This window comes from Pristiophorus japonicus, chromosome 5, assembly GCF_044704955.1.
Source record: "Pristiophorus japonicus isolate sPriJap1 chromosome 5, sPriJap1.hap1, whole genome shotgun sequence".
Classification (NCBI taxonomy): Eukaryota; Metazoa; Chordata; class Chondrichthyes; family Pristiophoridae; genus Pristiophorus; species Pristiophorus japonicus.
The window spans coordinates 153,142,518-153,157,133 of NC_091981.1; the positions used below are offsets into that span (position 1 = coordinate 153,142,518).

Genomic DNA, 14,616 nt, shown 5'->3' on the forward strand with positions numbered 1-14,616 from the left:
GAATCATGTTCCATTAACACAACACATTACAGAACAGCTCCAAACAGTAAACATGGTCCACGTGGAATAGTTGTCGCTGAGCCCTCAGGCATCAATAAAGCGTCAACAGATGAGCTGCTGGCACAAGGCTTGAGCAATCGTTATAAAGGGGTACGATGGCATGTCCTCCTCCGCCGTCATGCTCCGGCCTTCGGCACTTGCATGGCTTCCTCATCCTGGTCGTTCTCCTTCTCCTGCTCGTCACCTGCATCTTCCACATCATTACCATCAGCCACTCTCAGCGCAGGTGGGTCTTCCACTACCAGGTGCTGCTGCCTCATGATGGCTAAGTTATGTAGCATGCAGCACACAACAGTGAACTGACCAGCAATCTCAGGGGAGTACAGCAATTAGCCTCCGGAATGGTCCAGGCATCGGAAATGCTGTTTCAATATGCCAATGGTCCTCTCAATGATGCTGTGCGTCGCAATGTGCGACATGCTGTATTGACGGTCAGCTTCCACCTGGGTTATGCGTAGGGGCATCATGAGCCAAGTGGCGAGGCCGTACCCTTTGTCTCCCAGGAGCCAGCTGTGCCGGTCTGGTTGCTGCTGCTGAAACATGGCAGATATAATGCTGTCGCGTAGGATAAACGCACCATGGGCGCTGATGGGGTATCTTGCATTGACTGACATGATATAATGCATGTCGTCACATATGAGCTCCACGTTAATGGAGTGAAAGCCTTTTCTGCTCCTGTACATCTCGGAATCCTTTAAAGGTGCTCGCAAGACAATGTGGGTACCAATCAATGCAGCCCTGTACCTTTGGGAAGCCATCAATCCTGGAGAAACCCACATCCCAGTCATAGACTGCTTGGGCGGTCATGGGGAACTTTATGAAGTCATTCCTATGCCCGTACAGTGCAGCTGTGACCTGGCGAATGGAGACATGTGTTGCATGTTGAGAGATGGCGCACACATCCCCAGTTGTAGCTTGAAATGATCCAGAAGCATAGAATGAAAGTGCAGCTGTAACCTTCACTTCAACTGACCAAGCAGTCCTCCTGATGCTTCTAGGTTGCAGGTCTGCTTTGATCAACTCACAGATCTTACTTACAATTTCTTTGCGGAAACGCAGCCTTCTGACACAGTCTGCATCACTCATGTGGAGGTACGAACGCCTGTATCGATATACCCGAGGTGGGTAAGGCCTCCTGCCCAGCACCCTACGGGCTCGGATGTTCCTGATGCGATGAGGTTAAATCAATTATCCCCTACGTAGCACCATGATGCAGAAGGCTTGCACAAGGCACGGCATTGTCAGTATTGTCCCCATACTTATCTCCCTCCCTCCCCCTCCCCAGGCTCCAAGCCTTCCGATTGGCACTTCGCGCTCTCTCTTTCTCCTTCCCCCGCCCTCCCCCACGGCTTGTTTTGTAGCCAAGCCCCAAGCCCGCGTGTCCGGGCACGGGGCCGATTCTACCGGCCAAACCTACGACCCGCCAGCCCTGCTTCAAGATGTTTGGTGATGGCGTGTGAGTGAGTTAGAAAATGAGAGAACTTCTGAAAGCCAACAAATTTACACTTCTACGTTGACAGGTAAAAAAGAGTTGAACTTTATTATTGATTTTGACAGTGTTCTTGACTCCCTCCAAAATCTTCGATTTAAAAACAATGGCGCAGATTTGTGAATGTGCGCTGGTTTTCTTAACTCAACAGAAGGTTTTTCGGGAGTGGCCAGATACGCTGACCTAAGAGAAAAAAATGTTGGCCAAACTGCGAACAATTGAAAAAACCGGCGCAGACATGATGTCAAAAAAAATTGGCCTAGAAAAATCGTAACTAAGTCAGTTACGCTGGCACAGATCACAGGGGGAAACTTTGAAAACAATAAGTACGCCCAAAAAAACAGCGCAAATGAACGGGGAATATTGAGCCCTATGTCCCCTAGTTTTAGTTTCCCCTATGAGTGGAAATATCCTCTCTGCATACACCTTGTCGAGCCCCCTCATTATCTTATGTTTCAATAAGATCACCTCTCATTCTTCTGAACTCCAATGTGTAGAGGCTAACCTACTCAACCTATCCTCTGAAGTCAACCCCCTCATCTCTGGAATCAACCCAGTGAACAACCTGAAATGACTTCCCAATCCTGCATTGTTACCTTTGGTGTCCCCCCAACAATCTATCCTTGAACACCTCCTATTTCTCATCTACATGTTGCCCCTTGGCGACGTCATACAAAAACACAGCATCAGTTTCCACATGTACACTGATGACACCCAGCTCTACCTCACCACCACTTCTCTCGACCCCTCCACAGTCTCTAAATTGTCAAGACTGTTTATCCAACATCCAGTTCTGGATGAGCAGAGATTTTCTCCAATTAAATGTTGGGAAGACCGAAACCATTGTTATCGGTCCCCGCCACGAACTCTGTTCCCTAGCCACCGACTCCATCCCTCTCCCCAACATCTGTCTGAGGCTGAACCACACTGTTCGTAACATGGATGTCATATTTGACCCTGAAATGAGTTTTCAATCACATATCTGCAGCATAACTATGTTCACCTATTTCCACCTCCATAACATCGCCCATCTCTGCCCTTGCCTCAGCTCATCTGCTGCTGAAAACCTCATCCATGCTTTTGTTGCTTCTAGACTTGAATATTCCAACGCACTGCTGGCTGGCCTCCCTCGATCTACCAGGTAAACTTGAGGTCATATGAAACTCGGCTGCCCGTGTTCTAAGTCACACCAAGTCCTATTCACCCATCACCCCCGTGCTCACTGACCTACATTGGCTCCGGGTTAGGCAACGCCTTGATTTCAAAATTTTTATCCTTGTGTTCAAATCCCTCCATGGCCTTGCCCCTCCCTATTTCTGCAATCTCTTCCGCCCCCGCTTCGAGATCTCTGCGTTCCTCTAATTCTGCCCTTTTGAGCATCCCTGATTATAATCGCTCAACCATTGGTGGCCATGCCTTCTGTTGCCTCGGCCCAAAGCTCTGGAATTTCGGCCCTAAACTTTTAGCCTTCTTCCTCTCTTTCCTCCTTTAAGTACTCGGTAAAATAATGAGACTAAAGGCAGACAAGTCCCCTGGAACTGATGGCTTACATCCTAGGGTCTTAAAACAAGTGGCTGCAGAGATAGTGGATTCATTGGTTGTAATCTACCAAAATTCTCTGGATTCTGGGTCGGCCCCAGAGGACTGGGAAACCGTAAATGTAACGCCCCTATTTAAAATAGGAGGCAGATAAAAAGCAGGAAACTATTTGACTAATTAGCCGAACATCGGTCGTTGGGAAAATGCTGGAGTGCGTTATTAAGGAAGCAATAGCGGGACATTTGGAAAAGCATAATTCAATCAAGCAGAGTCAGCATGGTTTTATGAAAGGGAATCATGTTTGGCAAATTTGCTGGAGTCCTTTGAGGATGTAATGAACAGGATCGATAAGGGGTAGCCAGTGGATGTGATGTATTTGGATTTCCAGAAGGCATTCGAAGGGTGCCACATAAAAGGTTACTGCACAAGATAAAAGTTCACGGGGTTGGGGGTAATATAGTAGCATGGCTTGAGGATTGGCTAACTAACAGAAAACAGAGAGTCGGGGTAAATGGGTCATTTTCCGGTTGGCAAACAGCAGCTAGTGGGGTGCCGCAGGGATCGGTGCTGAGTCCTCAACTATTTACAATCTATATTAATGACTTGGATGAAGGGACCAAGTGTAATGTAGCTAAATTTGCTGATGATACAAAGATGGGTGGGAAAGGAAATTATGAGGATACAAAAAATCTGCAAAGGGATATAGACAGGCTAAGTGAGTGTGCAAAAATTTGGTAGATGGAGTATAATGTGTCAAAATGTGAGGTTATCCACTTTGGCAGAAAAAAATAGAAAAGCAAATTATAATTTAAATGGAGAAAAATTACAAAGTACTGCAGTTCAGAGGGACCTGGGGGTCTTTGTGCATGAAACACAAAAAGTTAGTACACAGGTACAGCAAGTAATAAGGAAGGCAAATGGAATGTTGACCTTTATTGCAAGGGGGATAGAGTATAAAAGCAGAGAAGTCCTGCTACAACTGTACAGGGTATTGGTGAGGCCACATCTAGCATACAGTTTTAGTCTCCATATTTAAGGATGGATATACTTGCATTGAAGGCTGTTCAGAGAAGGTTCACTAGGTTGATTCCGGAGATGAGGGGGTTGACTTATGAAGATAGGTTGAGTAGGTTGGGCCTATACACACCAACGTTCAGAAGAATGAGAGGTGATCTTATCGAAACATACAAGATAATGAGGGGGCTCGACAAGGTGGATGCAGAGAGGATATTTCCACTCATAGGAGAAACTAAAACTAGGGGTCATAGAATAAGGGGCCGCCCATTTAAAACTGAGATGAGGAGGAATTTCTTCTCTCAGAGGGTTGTAAATCTATGGAATTCTCTGCCCAGAGAGCTGTGGAGGCTGGGTCATTGAATATATTTAAGGCGGAGATAGACAGATTTTTGAACGATAAGGAAGTAAAGGGTTATGGGGAGCGGGCATGATCAGATCAGATCGATCTTATTGAATTGCGGAGCAGGCTCAAGAGGCCAAGTGGCCTACGCCTGCTCCTATTTCTTATATTCTTTAAACCTACTCTTTGCCCAAGCTTTTGGTTGTCTGTTAAATTTTCATGGTGTGGCTCGGTGTCAAATTTTTAATCTTATAATACTCTTGTGAAGCGCCTTGGGGCATTTTACTATGTTAAAGGCGCTATATAAATACATGTTTTTGCTGCTGTTGTTTTTGTAGGGAAGACGCTGCATCAGCGTCTTGTTTTGGAAGGTTAAAAAAAAACGTAATTTATGTAGGAACAGGTATCATGTATTCACACAACTGTTCATTTTCTTGCTTTTATTATGCTGTGAAAGATGTTTTTCTCTTGCTATATACAGTATATGTGTTGCTAATTAAACCACTGAAACTCATTCACTTGCAATCTTCAGCAGTTCTCTATGAAAGCTGAACCATTTACCCCTTTACATTCCATCCTGGTCACCAGAGTCCTGAAGTCAGATGTCACTATCTTTGATTGGTGCACAATCTTCGAGCAAGAAAGAATCACAAAAAGCAACAAATTCATTCTAAATATGATCACAACAGTATACTGCAGCTTACCTTGAACTTCAATACTCAATGATGAAGTATAGCACAGGGTAAACACAGGAGTTAAGCTCCTGCTATAGATCAGCAATATGCATTCGTCATCATAGGCGGTACCTCGTATCAAGGATGACTTGCTTCCACGCCAAAAAGGGATGAGTTCACAGATGTTTCAATGAAGGACCTAATATTCCAGGTCCCGAACTAGATGTTCAAGGATGGAAGTTGCCTTGCATGGATTTTTTTAACGTGGTGGCCGTTGCACACCAGCCACCAAGATAACCTCTCATACAGTGAAGACTATTGCATCTAAAATGGAAATAATCTATTTTTTTTTTAGATAACTTTGGTTTAATAGCATCTCAATTTGGGGGTGATCGAAAGAGAATTAAAAAACAATCTGAGATTCTGGCCGAAGTAAATATAGATCTACTGAATAGCATCTTAACTCCAAGTATTTGCTGTAGATAACTTAGATGATTGCCTTTCTGCAGTTGGCACAGGTGGAAGCTACTGTCTCGACAGTGTCCTTTTGTTTGCAAAGTTCTCATTCTACCTGCTGCATTTAACAAGCAATATGCATTAGCTTTACATGGGATACAGCATCTTCTATTGAACTAGGGCGACACTGTTCCAATTTTCACACCAGTCATTCTTTGGCCTCTGAGTTAGATTGCCAATTTAGAGCTCAGTTAGGGGCAGCTTTATACTGTGTCCCATGCCCACTATGAGCTGGCCAAACTTATTTTGCATACAATCCTTACGACCAACAGATAAAGACTCATTGGTCTGGATTCGAAACAAAGGAATAAAAGTCAGTGTCTGGTCCACTGCACTGTGGAGTCCCCTCTAAATTCTGATAGTTCATGTACCCCTTGTTCAAATTCAGCACAGAAAAGCTCAAAGGGATATGGAGATCAGGCAGGAAAGTGGAGTGGAGGTTGAAGATCAGCCAAGATTTTATTGAATGGCGGAGCAAGCTCGAGGGGCTGTATGGCCTACTCCTGCTCCTAATTTTTATGTTTTTATGTTCTTAAAACTTGAATCCTCTATTCCATTGAATGAGTGATTGTCATAATTTTGATTCGATCTATTACTGGAAGTAAATTGAGAATGGGGGAATATCACATAAATTGTGAAAAACTGATGGAATAGTTCAAGGTTTTCAAATCTCATCAGAAAGGTAAACTATCCATCCAGCACTTTAAGAAAACAGCAAGGGCATACAATTAAGCATATATTCAACAGTTCTCTGAGGTCTGAAATTGTTTGCATGGACTCAAGAAATGCTCATTATTAAAAAGGGCAGTAAGTCAAAACCAGAAAATTGCAGGTCCATTAGCTTAACTTCAATTATACGCAAGTTGTTAAAAGGAATCATTCGAGATACACTATACAACTGCCTTAACAAAAAAGGGAGTTATTACAGAATCGCTTCAGAAAAAAAAAAGTCCTGTCTTACCAACCTGGTTGAGTTTTTTTGAGGTAGTCACTAGTTTGGCGGATGTAGTTGTCAAAAAGCCTTCGACAAGTGTCACACAATAGCTTACTAAATAAGGTCACCCTGTATGATTGGCAGGCAGACTTTGGGTTGGATAGGAAATTGGCTGGATTCTCAAACAGAAGGCGGTTCTGTATGGGACCAGTTACTGGTAGAGTCCCATTTGGATCAGTGTTAGCATCATTACTCTTCACCTTCTTTATCAATATTCTGGATGAAGGACATGGAAGGAAATGTCCACAAGTTTGTGGTTGTTACAAAGATATAGGTTGTTCGAAGGAACAGATGTTCATCATGCAGGGTTTTGTGCTCAAGGTTGCTGAGTGAGAGAAGGAATGATATGGTGCATGAATATTTGAAGGATCATATGCCACAAGGCTATTGCAAAAGCAAATCGGGTATTGGGAAGCATCTCCAGGATGATTAAATACAAAACAAGAAATACTATTGGTAGACATCGTCTAGAATACAGTCACCAGTTTTGATCCCCTCACAATTGGTGGATGATGTAGACGCACAGGAGAGGTTGAGAGGAGGGCTACTATATTGATAACTAGTTTAAAGGCCCTTAATTACCATGACAGGCTTAGTGAGCTCCATTTTTTACTCTAGAAAAATGTAGAATTTGAAGAGATTTGATTGATGCTTTTAAAATAATAAAAGGATTAGATTCAGTCCATGTAGATAGGCTATTCGAGCTAGATAGGCTGGTGAAGACCATGGGACAAAAGCATAGAATGTTAATATTGAATTAAGTTAGAAGTCAGGAGTTTTTTTCCTTTCACAGCAGGATGTTGACTTTTTGAACAAGCTGCTGGCACATACAAGGAGTGTAGATTCGCTGAAAGCATTCAAAAGAGAAATGGGGAAATTCCTGAGTGTGGCCAACATAACGATGTATATAAGGTAGGTGGGTATTGAGAGATGTGTCCCCCAGTCATTGTGGTCTCCTGCAATGTGTTTGATCACCTTCAGGGGATGGAGAGGGATTTGCCAGAGGTTTTTTTTGTCTCTCCCAGGAGCAAGGATGTCAAGACCTTGGAGTGGGTGGAGAAGGTTTACTAGAATGGTACCAGTGATAACTATGTGGAGAGACTAGAGAAGCTGGGATTGTTCTCATTAGAGCAGAGAAGGTTAAGGGGAGATTTAATAGAAATATTCAAAATTATGAGGGGTTTTGAAAGAGTACACAGCGCGAAACTGTTTCCACTGGCAGGAGGGTCGATAACCAGAGGAATCAGATTTAAAATAATTGACAAAAGTACTAGGGGGCAAATAAGGAGAATTTTTTTGATGCAGCAAGTTGATAAGATCCAGAATGTACTGCCTGAAAGGATGGTGGAAGCAGATTCAATAGCAACTTTCAAAAGACAATTGGATAGATATTTGAAAAATAAAAAGTTGCAGGGCTATGGGGAAAGAGCAGGGGAGTGAAACTAATTGGATAGCTCTTTCAAAGAGCTCGCACAGGCATGATGGGCCAAATGGCCTCTTTTCATGCTGTGTGATTCTCGGAGCATGTGTGGCCGGTGGGGGTGAAATATGGTGTCCAGATGTTACATTGTAACAGTGTAGGTAGCGCAGGTTCAATGGGCCTGCTGTTCTTTTCCTGTCCTTCATTTACATATGTTAATAATCCCTTTCTATTTTCTCCCTTTAGCCCTTCTCTCTTATGAAGAAAGACTGGATCGACTAGGCTTATATTCACTGGAATTTAGAAGAATGAAAGGGGTTCTCATAGAAACATATAAAATTCTGACGGGATTGGACAGGTTAGATGCAGGAAGAATGTTCCCGATGTTGAGGAAGTCCAGAACCAGGGCTCACAGTCGAAGGATAAGGGGTAAGCCATTTAGGACCGAGATGAGGAGAAACTTCTTCACTCAGAGAATTGTGAACCTGCGGAATTCTCTACCACAGAAAGTTGTTGAGGCCAGTTCGTTAGATATATTCAAAAGGGAGTTAAATGTGACCCTTACGGCTAAAGGGATCAAGGGGTATGGAGAGGAAGCAGGAATGGGGTACTGAAGTTGCATGATCAGCCATGATCATATTGAATGGTGGTGCAGGCTCGAAGGGCCGAATAGCCTACTCCTGCACCTATTTTCTATGTTTCTAAATGAGGCAACCATGATGCCAGTACAGTTTCATAGTTGCTATATTCTCCTTTGGTGACCATTCTTTATGTGAGAACTTAGATGGTATTATTGACAAATTATTCAATTGATCATCACAGTGGTTCCCAGTTGAGATCCACACAGACACATACTTCCAGCGGGGGCTTACTTCCTGCTTCAGTGCCGCACTTACATCCTGGTTGAAATGGTTTAACTCAATACAGACCAGGAAACAAATCTGGTATTTTCCTCAACTCTATAGTTCAATGCCATATCACAGGGTGCATTTACCCATTGAATCATTAGAGGAGTTACAACGAAACCCTTTGTTGAACAGGAAATGGCTGGTATAATAATACAGGGTGTGGAAATAAATTGTGTGGGATCTTTGCACTGAAAAAAATGCACCATATAAAAATCCCATTTCTAGTACTGTTACACATCTGAGACTAAACTTGGATTACAAACATAAACAAAAGCAATGAGAATTGGTTTTACGACAAAAAGGTACATGGGGGGGGGGGGGGGAAATTAGGGTCGTTTGCAGCTCCCATTAGTGCCCTCGGGGGGCGCAAATAACCTTTCACCCAGGCGGAACCGTTAATGACTCCTGCTAAATTACGTGGCAGTTTAGCGGCGGCAGTAACCGGTAGCACCTCGCTCTGCTGTGTCATCACCGTGCGCAGTGCCGTTTTACTGGGTGATGACAGTGATAGTTTCAGGGGATGTGAACTGGGCGGCAGAAAGCTCGCAAGTTAAGGGGGAGGTGGTGGGTGGGTCAATAAAAAAATGTGCCGACTTGTCGCGGCTTGTTGCCGCTTTGAGCGCGGGGTCTGTACCACAATCTAGCAGCGCGGCACTGCGCTTGAGTGCTGGACTGGTGTCTCGGCACCTTGCTCCCCGGTGGTCCAGGTAGGGTCCTGCAGAGTTTTCAGCTTGGGCCCTCCCCTTTAATGAAGGGGAGAGCCCCTCCTATGTATCAGCGCAACGCGGCCCCAGTGCGTAGCGCTGCACCCCGCTCCCAACCTGTCCCGGAGAGGAAGTGGGGGAAGATAGCCCCAATTTCGAGAGCAGGGCAGTACATCCGCGCCTGGCGCAAAAAGTTCCACTTTGCAGATGTTACCGCCTCCAAACAGGGCACAGCGGAATTTCTTGGCCAAGATGTTTTCAAAACTTTCAGACTGTATGCAATTTATAAAAGGAAAATTAAGAACATTTAAAAACAAGCACAAACAAAATTTAACTTAAAGACAGGTATGAAACTTTAGACAGTATTCCTTGACTCAATCACAACTGGATCATTACAGTGCTGAACAATCTGCACACTGCTACTCTATGGACCCGAATTTGGTCAAAGCCAAGACCTGCCCAAAGGACCGCCGAGAGACCTGGCGGTACTTTGCCAGCAAGATTCCTCTAAAAGATATGGCTGTACCGCCTGGCGGCAAAATAACGACTTACGCCGTGAATCTGGACGGCAGCGGGAGGGAGTTCCCAATCTCGGTGGCAAATGCGATCCTCGCCAAAGGGCGCAGGGAGGGGGGGAAGCACATAGTAATAAAAATTTTCAACAAAAAAAAAACCCACTGCAACATCTTCAAGGGACCCTACACACATAAATTGCTGAAAAAAATAAATAAATAAAAGAAGTTCACTCACCTTTTTTTGCAGGTCTTCTTGCTTACCGTTGGGGGTTAGACCTGCCTTCACGCAGTAGTCCTTCCCCCTACTGCCGCCGACTCCCACCCACACCAAACTGGCCGCTAGGTGGCGGGAGGTCACGTACGCGACTAGCGCGCCAGCGGCTGTCAGCAGGCAGTTCCCAGTGATACCTCCTCCCACCGGCGGGAGCCCTCCAAGAAAATGACACCGAGGGGAGACCGCCCAAAAAACCTCAGTGGCTGACGGCAGCAGTGGGCGGTAAGGCCACCAAGTTCGGGCCCCATGTCCCTCCACATAGCAAGCAGCCAGATTTACTAAAATTTACAGTCTTTTAACAAGCAAAACCACCTATTTTTACATATTTAATATTTTGTGTGATTTGGCTGCCAGCTTCTGAAATTCAGCAACTTAATTGTATGTGATATTTATATATGAATTTAAAAAAAATTAAATGACAGCTTTTTCCACTTTTGTTTTAAACAGTGCTTCTTTGTTGTTTGAAAGATGGAAAATATTGAACTTGCATTTTTGTGGAAGAGTGACTATTTGTACTAGCTCCTGCGCATGCAAGGAAGCCAGAATCTGGGCCATACAACCAGCCGCGTGGACCTGTCCGCTGGATGCTTTTGCATTTTGCATTATTTTGAATGTTTTTGCGGCCTTCTGTGGGAGAGACAACAACAGAGGTAGTGGGGGAGAGAGAGAGATGCGGGGGGGAGGGGCGGAAAGAGAAGAGAGAGACAGACGGGGGTGGTGGGGGGGAAGAGAGACGGGGGTGGATGGGAAGAGAGAGACGGGGGTGGGGGGGGGGGGAAAGAGAGAGACGGGGGTGGGTGGGAAGAGAGAGGCGGGGGTGGGGGGGGGGGGAGAAAGAGAGAGACGGGGGTGGGTGGAAGAGAGAGACGGGGGTGGGGGGGGGAAAGAGAGAGATGGGGGTCGGGGGGGGGAAGAGAGAGATGGGGGTGGGGGGGAAGAGAGAGATGGGGTGGGGGGGGAAGAGAGAGATGGGGGTGGGGGGGGGAAGAGAGAGAAGAACGGACGGGGGATAAGAGAGAGACTGGGGGGGGGGGAAGAGAGAGACAGGGGAGGGGAGAGAGAGAGACGGGGGAGGGTGGGGGCGGGGAGAGAGACGGGGGGGGAAAGAGAGAGGCGGGGTGGGGGGGGGGGAAGAGAGAGGCGGGGTGGGGGGGGGGGAAGAGAGAGGGAGAGACAGGGGGGATGAGAGAGAAGGGGGAGAGGCAAGGGGCGGGGGAAAGAGAGAGACGGAAGCTGGAGGGGGGATGGGAGGGGAGAGGAGGAACTCAGGGAAGACGCATCACACCCCCACCCGATTTCTCGGAAAGTTCGGTGTGTGTGTTACAAGGGACATCGTTGCAGTGGATGAAATCCAGAAGTCACGACACTGTCATTATTCACTTCATACCCAATAAACCTGTTAACAATTTTTAACCCCCATCTATGGCGGGGGTGGGGCGGTTGTCAGGAAATTGGGCTGGAGGGAGGATAAGGAACTTGGGTTGGGTGGGGGTGGTATCAACTTGGGCTGAGGGTGTCAGGAACTTGGGCTGAGGGTGTCAGGAACTTCAGTTTGGAAGCCTAATCCTGTCCTCACTTAACCTCTATGTCATTGCTGTCAAGTGATGCTTGCTGAGGATACAATCAGGAGTGGGACTGTGATTTTTCTTTTTTTTAGGTACTTTGTACAAATTAATAGACGCTTCAATTTTTTTCTGATAATATTTAGGTACAGGTTTCTTTAAAATCATCAGAACAAATCTTTGTACATGTATTACTGAAGGACAATATTGTGTCGAACAAGAAACGAAACATCAGGTAAGACGTTGTGTATTCTATAACCAAGTCTTTGAATACATGTTGAATCCACCCAAACTTTATAGAATAGCAGATCCAGGAAAATAAAATACATCACAACAGAATGCACATTACTCTGGTTTTATCACTTCAACATATTTAGATAAATCATCTTGCAATTCTATGCAAGCTAAGAATTTCACTTGAAACTCTGACCATGTGGAATATTTAATTTCCCTCAGCCCCCCAATTGAATCTTACTGGGGTATAATTATGCAGGTACTAATAGCCCTTGGTATTTTGCTTAAATGGCTATTGTCCATGTGTGAAACAGACAGTGAGTATTGACAGGCTATTTGACTCTAAAGGGCATCACAACCAAGCTCAATCCTGTTCTCAACTGATGCCCCACACAGGCAGTTACCAGCGTGGTTCACTGAAGACTGATCACAAGTTGGAACCGTAGGTAATTTTTCTCTCCGCCCAAGTCCAACAACACTGAGGCCAACTGCAGCACTCCAGCTGCTGTCTTGGCTGAAATCATCAACTAACTCGACATAGACGAGGCATCAAACCTGGAACTTTCTTATCTGTACCACTTAGTGTTACATCAGGTGCTGTCTACCCACTAACTCATCAGGGAAGCCTCGTGTAGAATTCTTAATCGACAACTATATTTCTGAATATGTCCTGAATGTTTGTGTCTAGTCTCTCTCATTAAACTGGTTTGCAGCTTTCCACAGGGGAAAATGGAAAGCAGGCATGTTATGCCCTGAATTACAGATCGGTGTGACTGGATGTCAGAAGCAAACTAACTCATTGATTATTTGCTACTCTGAATAGGCTTTACTTAATACAGAACTCTAAGTACTCCAATTGGATTACTGTTTGTTTATCTTTGTGACCTGTTGTTATACTACATTAACAATCAACCCAACAAGGAAGAATTAATCCTCCTGTAGGGGAAAAAAAGAGATTATCCTGCTTAATTACATCAAAATCCATAGTGTAAATGTGTGTGGCAGCTCAATAAGCAGAATCAATCTACTTTTGCAAAGTAATGTTTCCAGATTTTTAAGAGGTTGCTTTATTCCAATTTACTTCATTTATGGCTATAATTAAGTACTAATGAAGGCAGAACTTTTAACTTTAAGTAGCAGCAGCAAAGTTTATAAAACATCTACCTGACTAAATTTTCATTGTCTCCAGGACTCTTGCATGTAGCACATTCTGTTCTCAAATCTTCTGATTTTGGTCTCTTCTGCAATGAGGTCTGTCGTCGACGTCTTGCTCTAGGAGGAACTGGTTCCTAGGAAACAGTAACAAATAAAATTCCAGATGCAATATACATAATATTGGTAGATAAAAACAAATGTGCTTTCCAGACTAAACACAAACCTCAGTTTTTTCTCCATCAGAGCTGGTACCCCTTTTTCGTTTCTGGCCTCGACTTCTCTGTGAAAGAAAACATATGTCCTTACGAATTACCTGCAATGTAGTTTCTCAAGTCAATATTTTGAGCGAAGAATTGCACGATTTCAAAATTAAATTCTGCTGGCTACAATCACCAGCTACTAATTATCAGCGTGCAATGCATCATGAATAAACTAGCTTAAACACTAAAACATCACAGTCCAAAGAAAATTGATGAAGAGTCCTGCCAATCTTCTCTTCTCATTGAGCACAAATATCATTTTAGGGAGATAATCATTTAATATAACCCCCAATATTTTAAAATTGCAAAAGCGAAACGAAGACCGACATGCATGATGCATTTGGGCATGCAATTCTTGTCTGGTCCAATGATAATACCAGTTCCCACTGGTGCTCAACTTTCACAGGCAGAGGGCCCTCTTGGATGTTTCTTTTGTGCTTTAAAATTGAATAAAGAGCCGGTTAAGCAGTATAGGATTCTATTTCCCAATACTTAATTCTGTAATGTAAAAATCATTAAAAACAGCAGTTGAGAATTTATCTGTTCTCAACAGCTGTTCTCAATGATGGAACCTTTCGATCTCTTTACTGAATCTTCCATTCACAATTACAGTGCAGAGAGATTGGTTCCACTCCTCTTGCTGCCAATACTTTTAAGTGCCAATTCTTTACTTTGAACAATCTGTAATTATACTGAATTTACTCTTTGGATATATACTAACTTAAAATGCACATCAGTCCACAAAATACAGCAGATAAAATCATTCTTGGCACAGTTTTGAGAGATTTTCTATACAACCATATATTTCAAGCTATTGCTTTAGACAATATAGAATCTCTGAAATGCACAGAAGCACAGCAGACAATATCATATGTACCATGCTACAATCTGTTATCTATGTAAACATTTGTAAATCCTCCTGAAAACAGATGTAAATAAACTCCAGACTAAATTC

General features: G+C 44.1%; 1 protein-coding gene across 6 annotated transcripts in view; it reads right to left on the reverse strand.

Moving 5' to 3' along the window:
* The window catches only part of phf14 (PHD finger protein 14), a 444,962-nt gene that overhangs the window by 129,347 nt on the left and 300,999 nt on the right, over window positions 1-14,616 (reverse strand). For 5 of the 6 annotated variants that reach the window (XR_011593351.1, XR_011593352.1, XM_070881022.1 and 2 more), the window contains exons 15-16: window positions 13,625-13,714; window positions 13,411-13,535 (exon numbers count right to left, since the gene is read on the reverse strand). Coding sequence is in view for 4 of the 6 variants with exons in the window: in XM_070881022.1 (XP_070737123.1) it covers window positions 13,411-13,535; window positions 13,625-13,714 (215 nt within the window). In the remaining 2 variants the exon portion in view is untranslated. The remainder of the gene's footprint in view (window positions 1-13,410; window positions 13,536-13,624; window positions 13,715-14,616) is intronic. The other variant, XM_070881023.1, reaches the window with a different exon arrangement.